Below are 20,617 nucleotides of genomic sequence, written 5' to 3'. Positions count from 1 at the left end.
CCGAGCGGGACTGAACATCCAGATGGGGGTAAAGAGAAACAAAGACATCACCAATTATCAATTGGAGTTGGTAGTAATGTGATTGACTTCAGTTCAGAAGCACAGGAGAGAATTCTGAACCTTACAGCCCCTGTAACCGATGTGTGGTAGGCGTGTGCCAGTAAAGGCAGTATAAGGCAGAGAATACCAAAAGGGTGGCTAGATACGTGCGCCCTGGTTCTACTGATTCAGCTAGTTAGAATTAGTCACCAGGAACCAAGGAAAGGGTTAAACAGACGTAGGAGGAGTTTTAACAAGAAGGAGAATAGCCCTATTTAGATGGATGCGATTGGGATTCCAAGGGGGGTACCGGATGGATACCAAGCTATGAAAGAATTAGGGGAAAGATTTACTACCACGTTCTTTTGGTGGGTGACAATAAACAAAATTGTGGATTGGATTAATTATATCTATTACGACCAACAACGATTTATTGGCTAGACTAGGGATGCAGTAAAAGGGATCTCTGAACAATTATCCGCCATCCCACTCATGACTTAGTAAAAGAGGTTGGCTCTAGATCAGGCAGAAAGGGGCGGTGTCTATAGAATGATAAACCATTGTTGCACATTTATCCCCTAACAACACCACACCGGATGGGACAGTCACCAGAGCTCTTTCAGAATTAACTGCACTAAGTGAAGAATGAGCTGAGAACTCAGAAGTTAATACATCGTGGATAGGGTGGTTTGATTAAATGTTTGGTAAATGGAAAACCATAGGAGCCACCATCTTAGGGGGCGGTCAGCGTTTGTATGGGTATTCTTGTATTATGTGGTTGTTGTTTTGTTCCCTGTGTCCGAGGATTGGTGAGTAAGGCGTTGGTGAATGCAGTATCTCACCAAATGATGAGAGATGGACCGACTCCGGACTCTGACCAGGAGAGTGGGAAATACGATCCTCCAGGCTTGGGGGATAACGAGGACTTTGACCCTGAAAGACCGTAATTGGATGAAACGTTTATTGGTTCTGACGTATGAAGGTCATAGGGAAAAGTCTTAAAAAGAAGACCTATGATTGGAAGTAGATAAATAGAACTAATCTCTGAGATTAATCATGCTTGTAAATACATTTATCCTGAGTGTGAAAACATTTAGTCAAAGGGGTGGATTGATAGATTAATTTGTATTTTAAGAATAATGACTAAAGGATTTCACCCCAAATACAGTATAAATGTGTGAACAGTGTTAGAGTTATAATGTAGTGTCAACCCACTAACAGAGGCGGGGGAGTTAGAAACTGCTGAGAAAACATTCCAGGGTGAAGGGGACTGAGAAACTGTTTTAAAAAGCCTCCTGAAGGTGGGCGGAGCAAAGTGCCTTTGTGTGTCAAGGGGTATAAAAGCTGTATATGTATTTTTTGGCGACAGAGCTCTCCATGATTAAACATACAGATCATTCTTGCCGGTTGTGGACATTTGTTTAATTCATGATTAAACCTTACGCCCTCTGGGAATTATTCAGAGCATTAAATTTGATTAATTAGAGATAGAAATTCTTGTGACAGTTTTTCAGGATAAAAAGAAAAGGAATGGAGCTAAGCACAGGTAAAATGCTAGAGGAAAACCTGCTCCAGCAACTGGGAGATGAATTCACCTTTCAGCAGGACAATAACCTACAACACAAGGCCAAATCTACACTGGAGTTGCTTACCAAGAAGACAATGAATGTTCCTGAATGGCCAAGTTACAGTTTTAACTTAAATCTGCATGAAAATCTATGGCAAGTTTTGAAAATTGCTGTATAGCCATGATCCCCAACATATTGACAGAACTTGAAGAATTTTGAAAAGAGTAATGGGCAAATATTGCACAATGCAGGTGTGGAAAGCTCTTAGAGACTTACCCAAGAAGACTCACAGCTGTAATCGATGCCAAAGGTGTTCCTAACATGTATTGATTCAGGGAGCTGGATACTTATACAACAACTATATTTTAGTTATTACATTTCTATTAATCTTTAAAAATATTACATTTTTCTTGCACTTTACCATTACAGAGTATTTTGTGTAGATTGTAGACAAAAAATAGCAATTAAATCAATTTTAATCCCACTTTGTAGTACAATAAAATGTGAAGAAATCCAAACGTTCTGAATACTTTTGCAAGGCACTGTATTGCCATGGGGCAGAGAGAAAATTTGCTATTCTACAGATTTTGCAATGAGGCTGAGAAAATTTGGCATTTTTAAAGCTAATTTCCTCTAATTCTAAACATGTTAGCAATGGTTTATGATGTGTTTATATCCTATCTGAGGAGGGTGGGCACCATAGAGCTTAGTTCAAAATATACAGGTTAAGACAAGAGGATACTAATGTCCCACAGCTGTTTGTAATTCATGGGACCAGCATTGCTAGTTAGCAACGGCGCTAGTAGTTATCAATGGAGCTGGTCACATGAATTTGTTTATTTTCTAACGCTTCCGCATGGAATTACTTCATTGTATTAAACGTCCCATCTTCAACCTAGCCATGGAGATCCTATTAAATTACTAGAGGGGCTATGTCAAAAACCCTCCAAGTTCCAGAATGGGATGAAAATGGCAGCCATTGTGGTCAGAGAGACATCCAAACCAGTCTAATTGGAATGAATGGTAGTAGAGGAATAATCCTGGTTTTACTTATGCAGGAAAATAAAAGTAAGGCATGTGATATATCAGAAATTGTGTAATAGAATTACTGTCAACCTAAAATATTGTCATATAATCATAAATACAGTTTATTTGGGTTTTATACCAATTTTCTGTATAAGTAGCCTCTAAAATATGTGTAAACAATACAATATACGTCTAAATTGTTGTTTTCTTGGAAAACTGTGAGTGATATTATATAATACAATATCAGTACTTGTTGCATTTACATCTTGTCTGTCCTATCATCAACTGATTTCAGCCGGTGTATGGCTGTGGATTAACTGGATTGTTTAAATGGACTGTGGGCATATTGGCAGTTAATTTGAACAATTAATGCAATCATTCCTTTAAAACTGTCTGGCTAGCTAGCTAGCTAACAAAAATACAGTGCAGATAAATTCTACAAATTCATTATTTTACACAAAATATTTTCACAGCACTGGCAAGCCATGGTTGACCAACTCCCTGACCAAAATGGTGAACCTTCATCCCTTCATAAGAAGGTTCATGTCATAGAGAATGATAGAGGTCTCTAGTGGCCAAAATAACATTTTAGCATAGGCAGCGCCATGGAGGGTTTCCACCATCCCTCCGCCATTTTAAAGTAGCCAAAGTAGTCAACATGGTGGCAATTCCTATGGGTTGTAGCCTGAATGGCACTGCCCATGCTGTCACAGATGATACAATGGCACAAATATAAAGATGAGTCCTCTATCTGTCTGTATGGTTCATGTCCGTTCAAGTGAAACTTCCCAGTCAGAACTCCTAACTTTTGATAACTCTGACAGCATGTGTACACCCCACTAGTTAAAGCAACAAGTGATGAAATTCACTTTTTATTGCCAGCAGTCAAATTCAGTTAACCAGTATGCTACCAATAGCTGGTGACGTTGATACTTTTCTGTCATTGCACACCTATTAATAATGCAATAAACAGTTTGCAGGCCCAGTCTGTAATTCCACCAACAGCCTGACCCTGACACTGTTTAATAAATAACTATATATTCTCTGTCTGAACTGATCATCAGCATTACACAATTTTAGCACAAGAGGGCGCCATTACCCTGAAAATATATGAGCCATTAATTTACTGTAGAAAGTAATGCTCCAGTAAGCATCCCCTTTATCCATTGGTCTAGTCTTGGATCCCGGCTATTAACATTAGAGAAACAGCATACCAGTGGGGAGGTTCATCCTGAAATCAAATTAAATTTGGGCTCAGCTTGACATAACACACCTTTGGATGTAATATAATGTCTGACACACTTTTTTATTTGGGAGTGAACCTACCCTTTAATACACAATTTATTTGTCCTCCTATAGTTGACCCCTAGATTGGAATGACTCACAATAGCAAAATAATAGTAATATAAGTATCTCTCTATCTGATTCTTTCTTTCTCCTTATGTTTCTCTCTCTTTCTCTCTCTCTCTCTCTCTTCTCTCGCTCTCTTTCGCTCTCTTTCTCTCTCTCTCTTTCTCTCTCTCTCTCTCTCTCTCTCTCTCTCTCTCTCTCTCTCTCTCTCTCTCTCTCTTTCTCTCTTTCTATCTCTCTCTCGCTCTTTCTCTCTCTTTTCCTCTCTCTCTCTATCTGTCTCTCTCTCTCTCTCTTTGTCTCTCTCTTTGTCTCTCTCTCTCTCTCTCTCTCTCTCTCTCTCTCTCTCTCTCTCTCTCTCTCTCTCTCTCTCTCTCTCACTTCTCCCTGTCTCATCTCTCTTTCCCGCTTTCTGTTTCTTATACACAGCAGGTGTGTGTCTGCCAATAAAGTGGTGTTTTGCCTTACTGGTCCTAACACTTTAAGACTGCAGCGTTATCATCGTTGGGTCCAGTCTGTTCAGTCTTCTCAGAGCCACAGATGATGAAGATGATGACGAAGATGATATCACTGATTCCACTGCTGATCACAGCGGGGTTTCTTCTGACTCAAAGTGAGAAACGCTCAGCGTCTCTCACTGTGGTCTACTGGTTTTAATAGGTTTTAATGGGCTTCTACATATTAGGACATGAACATGTTTCAAATGCATTTATATTGATTATTTTGACTACTCAAAGCTAATTTCCCACTGTTTCCATTTCAGAGTCATCTGCACAACGTATCCTGAATCAAGATAATTAATCAATGTCAGTTCGTCTGGGAGAGAATGTGTCTATCAGTGCTGTTGCAGGTTCAACTGGTATTGATGATGACATGAGCTGGTACCTGCTGAAACCTGGACAGGCTCCCTAAACTCCTCATCTATAGAGTAAATACACTTCAGTCTGGAACACCATCTAGATTCAGTGGCAGTAGATCAGGTACTGAGTACACTCTTACCATCACTGGTGTCCAAGCTGAAGATGCAGGAGATTACTATGGTATGGGTGTATATGGAGCGTTTCACACAGTGATTTAGAGTCGTACAAAACCTCCATCAGTCAGACTGAACAGTGACTGTACTGCTGCAGCTGGGATCTACTGCAGGTGTTGAGGAGCAACAGACTCAGACATGAAACACACAGCATTAGACAGTCCCACACCAGGACAAAGTTACTCTGGTTACTCATGACAGGACCATAGTTCACCCAACCACCTCCTCTACACAACCATAACCATTACTTCACCTCCATATAGAAACCACCACTTTACTACCACACCAATGATCTCTGGAATGTTCAGATATATATTAATTGTATAGAACAGACATCATTATCTGTCAAATAGAACAAGCTCTATTCATTGTATTTCTATCATTAACGTTTGAAACGTTTCACCTCACTGAATGCAGCCCCGATTTGCATGATCATGGTGGGATGGTTTTGCTTCTCCTAGAATAGAGAAACTCTGTCCCCAGGGGGTCAGAGAAAGAGAGAGAGAGAGAGAGAGAGAGAGAGAGAGAGAGAGAGAGAGAGAGAGGAGAGAGAGAGAGAGAGAGAGAGAGAGTGAAAGAGAGAGAGAGAGCAGAGAGAGAGAGAGAGAGAGAGAGTGAGGAGAGAGAGAGAGAGAGAGAGAGAGAGAGAGAGAGAGAGAGAGAGAGAGAGAGAGAGAGAGAGAGAGAGAGAGAGAGAGAGAGAGAGAGAGAGAGAGAGAGAGGGAGACTGAGCATGACCAGCAGAACACCTACAACAAACAGTCTCTATAGGACAGATGACATATCTTACTCACACTTGGAAGAGAAATATAGTTATGACAGAAACTACAACCTAGCTGTAGCTACATTTCCATTCGTTGTCACAGTAAATAAATGAGTCAACTAATCCATCGTGTTATTTTCCAAATCAAACTTTATTAGAACTGAGGCAGATAGCAACATCACAGTAACAGTCTGAGTACAGATCACATAGAAGTCTCCTCTACTCTATACAATACACATTACTACCCAGAATGTGGTCTCCCCAGCAGTACTAGAGTTTACTCAGGACACTACTCTAACATTCCAACACACTACTACTGCTCCAACCAGGCCCCAGCACAGACCAGAGCCTCGTCTACTCCTGCTTCCCCAGACAGAGCTCCTGTTGTGGGCCTCCGGTAGACCCTAGCCCAGACACTGGCTCCTGCGAAGGGGGAGGCCTGGGTGTGTTGGAAGTGGGAGACCCTGCAGGTGTAGAGCTCTCCTGCTCCCAGCCTGCCTTGCTCAGGGTCAAGGTGCTGCTGCGTCTGTAAAGGCCTTCCTTCTCTTCTTCTGGACTGGTCACGACCCCCCTTGCTCACCTCCAGCCCGTCCACCTCCCAGCTCACCAGCGCCCCCTGAGGGAGTAGCCAGTCAGCAGGCAGGCCAGTGTGGCAGAGCCCCAGAGAGCTGCTCAGAGGAGGGGGAGCAGAGACACTGTGGGACTGACAGTAGGACCAGCTGGAAAGGAGAGAACGTTTTAATGTTACATTCCATAGGAGAGAGAAATAGAGTGCTCTATAAAATACATAACTTATTAAGGTTCACAGAAACACAACACCAACCAACTCAACAACAATTACATAAATGCACAATAAAGTACATCACAGTTGCTCTTTTTTTTTTGGTCATGCATTTGCTCAGCCTATGAAATATCTTTGCTGTAAAAGGTACATGGACCCCATTCATTAAGCAATCTTATCGCCCAATATCACTGCTAAATGCAGATATGAATTAACTTAATACTCTGCTGTGCGTTGTGGTGCACCTTCCGTGTTCCATACTTCGCTAATGCGTTTTTGCCATTTAAAGGGGCAATCTGCTGTTCAAACAACAACAAAGCAGCCAACCCCACCGGTGTTTTTGGTAAAGAGCTGAGGGATGGAGCTTGAGAAATGTAACCTCTCTCAAATTCATAGACAGAGCTATGGATGCAAGGACTGACCATCCATAAGATAAAACATATCACTTCAACCATGATTTGAGGCTATATAGTGTTTGTTTAAAATTACATTGTTCACAAACAATTGAGTAAAGCATGATTCTATTTTGGGTTCTGATAAGAGTATGGCAGTTGAACTAAGCTCATGAAGCATATAAAACATATGTATTTATATTCTTCAAGAATCAATCGATATCTATTATTATCTATCAAGTTCCAAAATGGATGTAGCAATCGCAGATTGCCCTTTTAAAGTCGGTCCACTTTACCATAATATCAGACAAGAAAACAAGGTTTGCTAGGGACCAGAACTTGTTCTGTTATATTCATAAGATTCTCTGTGTAATTCACTAGTCATAGCAGGGAACTTAACCTAATTAAAGCACTTTGAATAAAAAATCTGTTTCTTTTGTATAATTTGTTCAATATCAGGTTGTGTGGCTACATAACTGAAAGTCTCCCACTGACTGTAGCTACTAGTTTTCTAAACCCTCCATTCTAAAATAAATACTAATAGTGGGGTTTCCTTTACAGAGTTTGAGTCTTAAAATGTCTGGTCTTCAGTATGTCTATATTCTGTAGTGTTTTGTAAGAAGTAGTTAATTAAAGAACACTTACTTTTCAGCAGCAGTTTGGTCCCTCCACCGAACGTGTACCACTGTGAGACAGTCTAGTTAAGATGCCATACAAAAACCTGCTTCACACAAGAGTGAGCACACCCTGCACTAACAGAACCACTCATATAGCTCCACACAGCTTTGTAGAACTTTGCTATACTCATAAAGCATTACACATCTTTACACACAATTACAGTATCAGTATTTGAATCTCTTAATATAGGAAATATTATAGCAAGTAATTAGCATGTTTTATCATTTACATTTACATTACATTTGAGTCATTTACCAGACACTCTTATCCAGAGAATTTTTATGCATTCATCTTAAGATAGCTAGGTGGGACAACCACAATAATTAAGCACTTTATGTACCTATAGCATACTCTGATTAATGCAGTCACTGATTTGAGCCTCTTCAATGTCTCTTCACCCAAATTCACTGCAAAATGTTTTTTTATCCAATTATGTCATATGTTATCATATTGCATATGGGCAGAGTGAGACATTGTCATTTGCGGCAAATATCAATATTGACAATTATGCCATTTTACTGTCAACAACAGAAATATAAAGCAATTCACATGATTATTATTTGCAGATTCATCATCTGTCCTGAGGCAGGGTATTTCCATAGAGAAGGTGCTTTGCATTGGCAGCTCATGCTTCAGTGCTCTGGGAGTGTTTATAGCCCTGGGAGTTTCAGACTGCAGGACTGAGAGCGCTCCTTCAACACAACAGAAACCACGACAACCATGACTCTGATCACCATCTTCATCTGGACACTGGTCTGCTGCTGCCTCAAAGGTCTGTTGTTTTCTAACTCTTACAATGGAAAAATGACATATTGTTGAGTACCTTGTATAATCATTGAAATGGCTCTCAATTAATAAATGTCCCGGCATTATATAATGAAATATAAATGATCTCTTATTTATACTCGTTGATCAATTTATATTTTTCTTCTTCAGGATCCAGAGGTCAGGTGACTGTGACTCAGCCTCCTGTAGTGACATTCTCTCCAGGAGACCCCGTCACTCTGACCTGTACAACCAACCCTAAAGTGTTCAAATGGGATAGTGGAGGTGAGGGTGCGTTCTGGTATCAACAGAGACCTGGAGAAGCTCCCAAACTCCTGATAAAATACGCAAAGAACCTGCTAGATGGGATTCCTGCTAGATTCAGTGGCAGTGGGTCTGAGAGTGACTTCACTCTGACCATCAGTGGAGTCCAGGCTGAAGATGCAGCAGTTTACTACTGTAAGAGTTTCCACTATCCCAATAGTGAACGTTTGTTCACACAGTGATTTAGAGCCGTACAAAAACCTCCTGCATGAAATTACACACATCACTGGTCCACTGAAGACAGAACTAAGGGTCTTGTGATATGACATCACCAAGTTTAACCACTTTACTAACTCACAGAAATAATGGTTACAGACTAGTTTCATAACCCTCCCTACCTCCCATGGCTACAAATATCCTCCTTATCAGAAAGATACAGGTAAAATAGTCCTATTGAGGATGAATAATCCATATCATGTCCACATAAAATCATGTGTGAAGCAAAAAGGTTGGTATGCCTCAATGCTTGGTAGATCAACCAGACACACAGCTGACCAACACTTCTGTGGAGCAGTATAGTGTGTGTAAGTGCATGTGTGTGTGTGACAGAGAGAGAGCCCTGTGAAACAGAAACTTAGATTTGCGTGGCCCCTCTCCCAGAATAGAGCAGTACACTCCCCAGATGTTCCCCCATCCTTAACACCACACCAGAACTAGACCAGAGGAGGTTGGCCAGTGGACATCCGACAGACTGGCAGAGGGTAAAAGTTCAACGTCATACGCCAGACTCATCATGAATTCATCAGGAATCATCCCTGAGCCAGATTAATCAGGAATTCATCAGGAAGCAGCACTGAGACAGATTCATCAGGAATTCATCAGGAATCAGCACTGAGCCAGATTCATCATGAATTCATCAGGAATCAGCACTGAGACAGATTCATCAGGAATTCATCAGGAAGCAGCACTGAGACAGATTCATCAGGAATTCATCAGGAATCAGCACTGAGCCAGATTCATCAGGAATTCATCAGGAATCAGCACTGAGACAGATTCATCAGGAATTCATCAGGAATCAACACTGAGACAGATTCATCATCAATTCATCAGGAATCAGCACTGAGACAGATTCATAATGAATTCATCAAAAATCAGCACAGACAGATTCATCATGAATTCATCAGGAATCAACACAGACAGATGGAAGTCCTTCATCCCAGTCTAGAATACCTCCAGGGTCACTGACAGGTCAGCAAGGGTCAGAGGTCAACAGTTCCAAAGTCACACGCTCAGACAAACACACAACCTCCTAATGCCTCCACCAGGACCTGTCCTGTACCGCACTGCAGCATCTCCCAGACCTAATCCTGAGTAAACTAGACTGGACATCAGTCAGAGGATAACAGGAACCTCCAGCTGATACGTCTGACCTAGCAAGGTCATAGGTCAGATATGAAAGGTTGCACCTTGCCTCTGTGCCAGTACGTTTAGGACATTACAGAACATAACCATTCCTTACATCACTGGAGTCTGAAGCGGTGTATGTTCTCTGTATCCCAGCTTTCTCCTCCATCACAACTAGGAGATCTGTCACAACGTTATTTTCATTCAGAAATGCCTCATAATGGTTATGAAGTTGGGCAAACATTGTTATAGTGGCGCCGTGTTGAACTTGTTAATTTCCGGCTGTGTAGCCTACACAAACACAAATCAAAACAAAATGTTATCGTCAAGTAAACAAGCAATAAAAACGTAAAAATATTTTGTTTGGTTAAAGCTTGATGTATTTTCCGCGATGTGCCTACAAGCTGCTGGGCATATGGTTCCAGGCGAAGAGAAGCGAATGAGCGAGTGGGAGGAGTTTGATTAAGATACAACCAATCAGAAAACTATTTTGTTGCCACCTAGTTGAAGCAACAGATGATGACATTCACTTTTTATTGCCAGCAGTAAAATTCAGTTAACTATTATGCTACTAATATCTGGTGACTTTGATACTGTTCAGTTAGGGGAAGTGACGAGCTCTACAGCAGAGTCTCAGCACTCAATCGCTGGTTGAAAACTGTTTTCTGCCCCTCCCAAAAGATAACATTTGTGGATAATTGGCCCTCTTTCTGGGACTCACCCACAAACAGGACCAAGCCTGACCTGCTGAGGAGTGACGGACTCCATCCTAGCTGGAGGGTGCTCTCCTCTTATCTACCAACATAGATAGGGCTCTAACTCCTCTAGCCCCACAGTGAAATAGGGGTGCAGGCCAGGCAGCAGGCTGTTAGCCAACCTGCCAGCTTAGTGGAGTCTGCCAATAGCATAGTCAGTGTAGTCAGCTCAGCCATACCCATTGAGACTGTGTCTGTGCCTCGACCTAGGTTGGGCAAAACTAAACATGGCGGTGTTCACCCTAGCAATCTTATTAGGATAAAGACCTCCTCCATTCCTGCCATTATTGAAAGAGATCGTGATACCTCACATCTCAAAATAGGGTTACTTAATGTTAGATCCCTCACTTCAAAGGCAGTCATAGTCAATGAACTAATCACTGATCATAATCTTGATGTGATTGGCCTGACTGAAACATGGCTTAAGCCTGATGAATTTGCTGTGTTAAATGAGGCCTCACCTCCTGGTTACACTAGTGACCATATTCCCCGTGCATCCCCGCAAAGGCGGAGGTGTTGCTAACATTTACGATAGCAAATTTCTATTTACAAAAAAAAAATGTCGTTTTCATCTTTTGAGCTTCTAGTCATGAAATCTATGCAGCCTACTCAATCACTTTTTATAGCTACTGTTTACAGGCCTCCTGGGCCATATACAGCGTTCCTCTCTGAGTTTCCTGAATTCCTATCAGACCTTGTAGTCATAGCAGATCATATTCTAATTTTTGGTGATTTTAATATTCACATGGAGAAGTCCACAGACCCACTCCAAAAAGTATTTCGGAGCCATCATCGACTCAGTGGGTTTTGTCCAACATGTCTCTGGACCTACTCACTGCCACAGTCATACTCTGGACCTAGTTTTGTCCCATGGAATAAATGTTGTAGATCTTAATGTTTTTCCACAAAATCCTGGACTATCGGACCACCATTTTATTACGTTTGCAATCGCAACAAATAATCTGCTCAGACCCCCAACCAAGGAGCATCAAAAGTCGTGCTATAAATTCTCAGACAACACAAAAATTCCTTGATGCCCTTCCAGACTCCTTCTGCCTACCCAAGGACGTCAGAGGACAAAAATCAGTTAACCACTTAACTGAGGAACTCAATTTAACCTTGCGCAATACCCTAGATGCAGTTGCACCCCTAAAAACGAAAAACATTTGTCATAAGAAACTAGCTCCCTGGTATACAGAAAATACCCGAGCTTTGAAGCAAGCTTCCAGGAAATTGGAACGGAAATGGCGCCACACCAAACTGGAAGTCTTCCGACTAGCTTGGAAAGACAGTACCGTGCAGTACCGAAGAGCCCTCACTGCTGCTCGATCATCCTACTTTTCCAACTTAATCGAGGAAAATAAGAATAATCCAAAATTTCTTTTTGATACTGTTGCAAAGCTAACTAAAAGCAGCATTCCCCAAGAGAGGATGGCTTTCACTTCAGCAGTAATAAATTCATGAACTTCTTTGAGGAAAAGATCATGACCATTAGAAAGCAAATTACGGACTCCTCTTTGAATCTGCGTATTCCTCCAGGGCTTAGCTGTCCTGGATCTGCACAGCTCTGCGAGGGCCTGGGATCGGGAGAGACACTTAAGTGTTTTAGTACTATATCTCTTGACACAATGATGAAAATAATCATGGCCTCTAAACCTTCAAGCTGCATACTGGATCCTATTCCTACTAAACTGCTGAAGGAGCTGCTTCCTGTGCTTGGCCCTCCTATGTTGAACATAATAAACAGCTCTCTATCCACCGGATGTGTACCAAACTCACTAAAAGTGGCAGTGATAAAGCCTCTCTTGAAAAAGCCAAACCTTGACCCGGAAAATATAAAAAACTATCGGCCTATATCGAATCTTCCATTCCTCTCAAAAATTTTAGAAAAAGCTGTTGCGCAGCAACTCACTGCCTTTCTGAAGACAAACAATGTGTACGAAATGCTTCAGTCTGGTTTTAGACCCCATCATAGCACTGAGACTGCACTTGTGAAGGTGGTAAATGACCTTTTAATGGCGTCAGACCGAGGCTCTGCATCTGTCCTCGTGCTACTAGACCTTAGTGCTGCCTTTGACACCATCGATCACCACATTCTTTTGGAGAGACTGGAAACCCAAATTGGTCTACACGGACAAGTTCTGGCCTGGTTTAGATCTTACCTGTCGGAAAGATATCAGTTTGTCTCTGTGAATGGTCTGTCCTCCGACAAATCAACTGTACATTTCGGTGTTCCTCAAGGTTCCGTTTTAGGACCACTATTGTTTTCACTATATATTTTACCTCTTGGGGATGTTATTCGAAAACATAATGTTAACTTTCACTGCTATGCGGATGACACACAGCTGTACATTTCAATGAAACATGGTGAAGCCCCAAAATTGCCCTCGCTAGAAGCCTGTGTTTCAGACATAAGGAAGTGGATGGCTGAAAACTTTTACTTTTAAACTCGGACAAAACAGAGATGCTTGTTCTAGGTCCCAAGAAACAAAGAGATCTTCTGTTAAATCTGACAATTCATCTTGATGGTTGTAAAGTCGTCTCAAATAAAACTGTGAAGGACCTCGGCGTTACTCTTGACCCTGATCTCTCTTTTTGACGAACATATCAAGACTGTTTCAAGGACAGCTTTTTTCCATCTACGTAACATTGCAAAAATCAGAAATTTTCTGTCCAAAAATGATGCAGAAAAATTAATCCATGCATTTGTTACTTCTAGGTTAGACTACTGCAATGCTCTATTTTCCGGCTACCCGGATAAAGCACTAAATAAACTTCAGTTAGTGCTAAATACGGCTGCTAGAATCCTGACTAGAACCAAGAAATTTGATCATATTACTCCAGTGCTAGCTTCCCTACACTGGCTTCCTGTTAAGGCAAGGGCTGATTTCAAGGTTTTACTGTTAACCTATAAAGCGTTACATGGGCTTGCTCCTACCTATCTTTCCGAGTTGGTCCTGCCGTACATACCAATACGTACGCTACGGTCACAAGACGCAGGCCTCCTAATTGTCCCTAGAATTTCTAAGCAAACAGCGGGAGGCAGGGCTTTCTCCTATAGATCTCCATTTTTATGGAACAGTCTGCCTACCCATGTGAGAGACGCAGACTCGGTCTCAACCTTTAAGTCTTTACTGAAGACTTATCTCTTCAGTAGGTCATATGATTGAGTGTAGTCTGGCCCAGGAGTGTGAAGGTGAACGGAAGGCTCTGGAGCAACGAACAGCCCTTGCTGTCTCTGCCGGGCCGGTTCCCCTCTCCACTGGGGTTCTCTGCCTCTAACCCTGTTGCAGGGGCTGAGTCACTGGCTTGCTGGTGCTCTTTCATGCCGTCCCTGGGAGGGTGCGTCACTTGAGTGGGTTGAGTTACTGACGTGATCTTCCTGTCTGGGTTGGCGCCCCCCTTGGTTTGTGCTGTGGTGGAGACCTCTGTGGGCTATACTCGGCCTTGTCTCAGGATTGTAAGTTGGTGGTTGAGGATATCCCTCTAGTGGTGCGGGGGGCTGTGCTTTGGCAGAGTGGGTGGGGTTATATCCTTCCTGTTTGGCCCTGTCCGGGGGTTTCTTCGGATGGGGCCACAGTGTCTCCGGACCGCTCCTGTCTCAGCCTCCAGTATTTATGCTGCAGTAGTTTATGTGTCGGGGGCTGGGGTTAGTTGGTTATACCTGGAGTACTTCTCCTGTCTTATCCAGTGTCCTGTGTGAATTTAAGTATGCTCTCTCTAATTCTCTCGTTCTCTCTTTCTCTCTGAGAACCTGAGCCCTAGGACCATACGTCAGGACTACCGGGCATGATGACACCTTGCTGTCCCCAGTCCGCCTGGCCTTGCTGCTATTCCAGTTTCAACTGTTCTGCCTGCGGTTCCGAAACCCCTACCTGTCCCAGACCTGCTGTTTTCAACTCTTAATGATCGGCTATGAAAAGCCAACTGAGAGACCTGAGCACCTAGGACCATACGTCGGGACTACCGGCCGTGGTGACTCCTTGCTGTCCCCAGTCCGCCTGGCCTTGCTGCTATTCCAGTTTCAACTGTTCTGCCTGCGGTTATGGAACCCCTACCTGTCCCAGACCTGCTGTTTTCAACTCTTAATGATCGGCTATGAAAAGCCAACTGAGATTTATTCCTGATTATTATTTGACCATGCTTGTCACTTATGAACATTTTTGAACATCTTGGCATGGTTCTGTTATAATCTTCACCCGGCACAGCCAGAAGAGGACTGGCCACCCCTCATAGCCTGGTTCCTCTCTAGGTTTCTTCCTAGGTTTTCGCCTTTCTAGGGAGTTTTTCCTAGCCACCGTGCTTCTACACCTGCATTACTAGCTGTTTGGGGTTTTAGGCTGGGTTTCTGTACAGCACTTCGAGATATTAGCTGATGTAAGAAGGGCTATATAAAATAAAATTGATTGATTGATTGATTCTGTCATTGCACGCCTGTCTAGATATGAAGGTCAAAAGCAATAAAAGAGCTTGCTGGCCCAGTCTGTAATCCAACCAACAGCTGACCCTGAAACTGTTTGACTAATAACTCTTTATTTTCTGTCTGAACCATAGACTTAGATAGACAACATCATTATTGTATCTGTCCCATTATGGCGTCTGAGAGAGCACAGGCAGTACCATTGAGGCCATCTCCATTGTGAAGTCATCCATTTTCTTCCTCTACTACTTCTACTGGTAAACAAACTAAATGGGTACATACTGCCACCTAGAATGTGTTGTTTGAACAAGTATGAAGCCAAGGCTGGCGATTTACTGCCACCTGCAGTAATGATATCTTTCCTCATTAGTATAATTAATTGGCTGATCCCTCCTGATGACCCGGATGGATTTATGTGATCCTTCCTTAATCCACAGGAAGTTCCACCCAGTTGACTACTTCAAAATGGTGGAATCCCTCAATGGCAATGTCCATGCAAAAACGGTTATATCCAGCTGAGGCCTCAATCATTCTTTATCGTCTGAACTGAACTTCAGCATGATGCCATTTTAGCACAAGGCCCACCCATGCTGCACCACTTCCCAGTCATGTGAAATCTGTAGATTAGGGCCTAATTTATTTATTTCAATTGACTGATTTTCTTATATGAACTGTAACTCAGTAAAATCGTTGAAATTGTTGCATGCTGTGTTTATATTTTAGTTTAATATAGAATTGTCAAAGACTCCAGTCACCCAAGTCATAGACCGTTCTCTCTGCTATCGCACGGCAAGCGGTACCGGAGCGCCAAGTCTATGTCCAAAAGGCTCTTAATAGCTTCTACCCCCAAGCCATAAGACTGCTAGACTGCTGAACAATTAATAAAATGGCCACCCTGCCCCCCTTGTTTTTACACTGCAGCTACTTCCTGTTTATTATCTATGCATAGTCACTTTACTCCTACCTACATGTACAAATTACTTCGACTAACCTGTACCCCCGTACATTGATTCGGTACCGGTACCCACTGTATATAGCCTCGCTATTGTTATTTTGTTGTGTTACTTTATATTTTATTTACTTTAGTAAATTTAGCAAATATTTTCTTAACTCTATTTTCTTATAACTTTATTGTTGGTTAATGCTTGTAAGTAAGCATTTCACTTTGTATTCGGCACATGTGACCAATTGTATTATATTTTATTTGGATAGCAATACACTAGTATTGAATGAATACACTTACATGTAACTAAATACTATGGAAATTACAGGCCTTCCACAGATGTATTAAGCTATTGTATTCCACGTTTAAGATTAATGTGTTTATGTCATTGCATTAACAGTTTCATCATCTGTCCTGAGGTAGGGTATTTCCATAGAGAAGGTGCTTTGCATTGTCAGCTCATGCTTCAGTGCTCTGGGAGTGTTTATAGCCCTGGGAGTTTCAGACTGCAGGACTGAGATCTGTCTTGACACTTTAAGACTGCAGTGTTATCAGCATTGGGTTCAGTCTTCTCAGAGCCACAGATGATGAAGATGATATCACTGATTCCCCTGCTGACCACTCTGGGGTTCCTGACTCAGGGTGAGAAATTCTGCTCTCCGACCTTTCTGAACTGTCGTCTTCAGACAGCAAGTTTTGAGAACAGTAGTTTGAGAAGCCTCTATGCAACTCTTTGTACATGGGGAGAGTTTGCAGTAATTTTATTTGGATTCTTATTATTTATTCTCCACCTCTCATTTCCAGAATCATCTGGGGCTGGAGTTGTGACTCAGTCTCCTACTGTCAAGTCTGTTAATCTGGGAGAGACTGTGTATCTGAGCTGCACAGCCAGCAATGGGGTGGATGATGACCTGAGCTGGTACCTGCAGAAACCTGGACAGTCCCCTCAACTCCTCTTCTATAAAATTAGTCAACGTCAGTCTGAAACTCCTGGTAATTTCAGTAGCAGCGGTCTGAACCAGATTTTACTCTGACCATCAGTGTAGTCCAGGCTGAGGATGAAGGAAATTTCTACTGCATGGGTGCGAATGCTGATGGGAACACACAGTGATTTAGAGTCGTACAAAAACCTCCCTCAGTAACAATGCACAGAGACTGTACTTCTGCAGCTGGGACCTAATGCAGGTGTTGAGGAGCAACAGATATGACATGAAACACACAGCGTTAGACAGTCCCACACCAGGACAACAATACTCTGGTTACATGAAGACAGGAGCATAGTTCACCCAACCACCTCCTCTACACAACCATAACCATTACTTCTCCTCCATATAGAAACCACCACTTTACTACCACACCATTGACCTTCACATCTGGAATGTTCAGATATAAATTATTTGTGTTGAACAGACATTATTATCTTTCAAATAAAACATGGAGTGTTAGATCTATTCATTGGATTTCTATCTTTAGCGTTCTAAACGTTTCACCTCACTGAATGCAGCCCTGATTTGCATGGTCAGGGTGGGATGGAATTTGCTTCTCCTAGAATAGAGCAGCTCTGTCCCCAGGTGGTCAGAGAGAGAGAGAGAGAGAGAGAGAGAGAGAGAGAGAGAGAGAGAGAGAGAGAGAGAGAGAGAGAGAGAGAGACAGCATGAAGCAGCAGAACACACATACAACAAAAGTCACTACAAGACAGATGACATACTGTAGCTTCCTCTCACTTGGAGGAATAATATAATTATGACAAAAACTATGACCTAGCTGTATCTACATGTCCGTTTGTTGTCACGGTAAATAAATGAGTCAACTAACCCATGATGTTATATTCCAAATCAAACTTTATTAGAACTGAGGCAGATAGCAACATCACAGTAACAGTCTGAGTAGAGATCACATAGAAGTCTCCTCTACTCTATACAATACACATTACTACCCAGACTGTGGTCTCCCCAGCAGTACTAGAGTTTACTCAGGACACTACTCTACCACTCCAACACACTACTACTGCTCCAACCAGGCCCCAGCCCAGACCAGAGCCTCGTCTACTCCTGCTTCCCCAGACAGAGCTCCTGTTGTGGGCCTCCTCCAGTAGGTCCTAGCCCAGACACTGGCTCCTGCGAAGGGGGGAGGCCTGGGTGTGTTGGAAGTGGGAGACCCTGCAGGTGTAGACCTCTCCCTGCTCCCAGCCTGCCTTGCTCAGTGTCATGGTGCTGCTGCGTCTGTAAAGGCCTTCCTTCTCTTCTTCTGGACTGGTCACGACCCCCTTGCTCACCTCCAGCCCGTCCACCTCCCAGCTCACCAGCGCCCCCTGAGGGGAGTAGCCAGTCAGCAGGCAGGCCAGTGTGACAGAGCCCCCAGAGAGCTGCTCAGAGGAGGGGGGAGGAGAGACACTGTGGGACTAACAGTAGGACCAGCTGGAGAGGAGAGAACGTTTTAATGTTACATTCCAGAGGAGAGAGAAATAGAGTGCTCTATAAAATACATAACTTATTAAGGTTCACAGAGAACACAACACCACCCAACTCAACAACAATTACATAAATGCACAATAAAGTACATCACCATTGCTCATTTGTTATTTAGCCATGCATTTGCTCAGCCTATGAAATATCTTTGCTGTAAAAAGGACAAGGACCCATTGATTAAACAATCTTATTGCCCAATATCACTGCTAAATGCAGATATGAAGTAACTTTATACTCTGCTGTGCGTTGTGGTGCACCTTCCGTGTTCCATACTCCGCTAACGCGTTTGTGCCGTTTAAAGAGGCAATCTGCTGTTCAAACAACAACAAAGCAGCCAACCCCACCAGTGTTTTTGTTTTGGTAAACAGCTGAGGGATGGAGCTTGAGAAATGTAACCTCTCTCAAATTCATAGACAGAGCTATGGATGCAAGGACTGACCATCCATAAGACACAAATTATCATTTCAACCATGTTGTGAGGCTAAATAGTGTTTGTTTAAAATTATATTGTTCACAAACGATTGAGTAAAGCATGATGCTATTTTGGGTTCTGATAAGAGTATGGTAGTTCAACTAAGTTTGTGAAGCGTATAAAACAATGTTTCTGTTTTTCAAGAATCAATGGGTATATATATCATTAGTTTAAAAGTCACAAAATGGATATAGGAATCGCAGATTGCCCTTTTAAAGTCGGTCCACTTTACCATAATATCAGACAAGAAAACAAGGTTTGCTAGGGACCAGAACTTTTTCTGCTACACTCATAAAGCATTACACATCTTTACACAAAATTACAGTATCAGTATTTTAATATCTTAATATAGGAAATATTATAGCAAGTAATTAGAATGTTTTATCATTTACATTTACATTACATTTGAGTCATTTAGCAGACACTCTTATCCAGAGCATCTTAGTGCATTCATCTTAAGATAGCTAGGTGGGACAACCACAATAATTAAGCACTTTATGTACCTATATCAAACCCCGAATAATGAAGTCACTGATTTGAGCCTCTTCAATGTCTCTTCACCCAAATTCACTGCAAAATGTTTTTTTATCCAATGATGTCATATGTTATCATATTGCATATGGGCAGAGTGAGACATTGTCATTTACGGCAAATATCAATATTGGCAATTGTGCCATTTTACTGTCAACAACAGAAATATAAAGCAATTCACATGATTATTATTTGCAGATTCATCATCTGTCCTGAGGTGGGGTATTTCCATAGAGAAGGTGCTTTGCATTGGCAGCTCATGCTTCAGTGCTCTGGGAGTGTTTATAGCCCTGGGAGTTTCAAACTGCAGGACTGAGAGCGCTCCTTCAACACAACAGAAACCACGACAACCATGACTCTGATCACCATTTTCATCTGGACACTGGTCTGCTGCTGCCTCAAAGGTCTGTTGTTTTCTAACTCTTACAATGGAAAAAGGACATATTGTTGAGTACCTTGTATAATCATTCAAATGGCTATCAATTACTAAATGTCCCTGCATAAAATATGATGAAATATAAATGATCTCTTATTTGTACTCGTTGATCAATATTTTTCCTCTTCAGGATCCAGAGGTCAGGTGACTGTGACTCAGCCTCCTGTAGTGACATTTTCTCCAGGAGACCCCGTCACTCTGACCTGTAAAACCAACCCTAAAGTGTACAGAGACAGTGATGGAGATTCTGCGTTCTGGTATCAACAGAGACCTGGAGAAGCTCCCAAACTCCTGATAAAATATGCAAAGAAACTGCTAGATGGGATTCCTGCTAGATTCAGTGGCAGTGGGTCTGAGAGTGACTTCACTCTGACCATCAGTGGAGTCCAGGCTGAAGATGCAGCAGTTTACTACTGTCAGAGTTTCCACTATCTCAATAGTAAAAATTTGTTCACACAGTGATTTAGAGCCGTACAAAAACCTCCTGCATGAAATGACACACATCACTGGTCCACTGAACACAGAACTA

At 42.2% G+C, this 20,617-nt stretch overlaps 3 gene segments (V, D, J or C); 2 read left to right on the top strand and 1 right to left on the bottom strand.

Annotated features, from left to right (window-relative positions):
- Nucleotides 1–8,293: 8,293 nt before the first annotated feature.
- LOC123485813 lies at nucleotides 8,294–8,922 on the top strand. The segment is given in 2 exon segments: nucleotides 8,294–8,402; nucleotides 8,567–8,922. Coding segments are annotated over 2 exon segments (387 nt in total).
- Nucleotides 8,923–18,004: 9,082 nt separating this feature from the next.
- Nucleotides 18,005–18,920, bottom strand: LOC121587164. The segment is given in 2 exon segments: nucleotides 18,005–18,574; nucleotides 18,907–18,920. Coding segments are annotated over 2 exon segments (309 nt in total).
- Nucleotides 18,921–19,977: 1,057 nt separating this feature from the next.
- LOC121587420 lies at nucleotides 19,978–20,617 on the top strand. The segment is given in 2 exon segments: nucleotides 19,978–20,056; nucleotides 20,219–20,617. Coding segments are annotated over 2 exon segments (384 nt in total).

This window comes from Coregonus clupeaformis, unplaced genomic scaffold (assembly GCF_020615455.1).
Source record: "Coregonus clupeaformis isolate EN_2021a unplaced genomic scaffold, ASM2061545v1 scaf0866, whole genome shotgun sequence".
Classification (NCBI taxonomy): Eukaryota; Metazoa; Chordata; class Actinopteri; order Salmoniformes; family Salmonidae; genus Coregonus; species Coregonus clupeaformis.
This window is presented reverse-complemented; position numbering and strand designations above follow the sequence as displayed.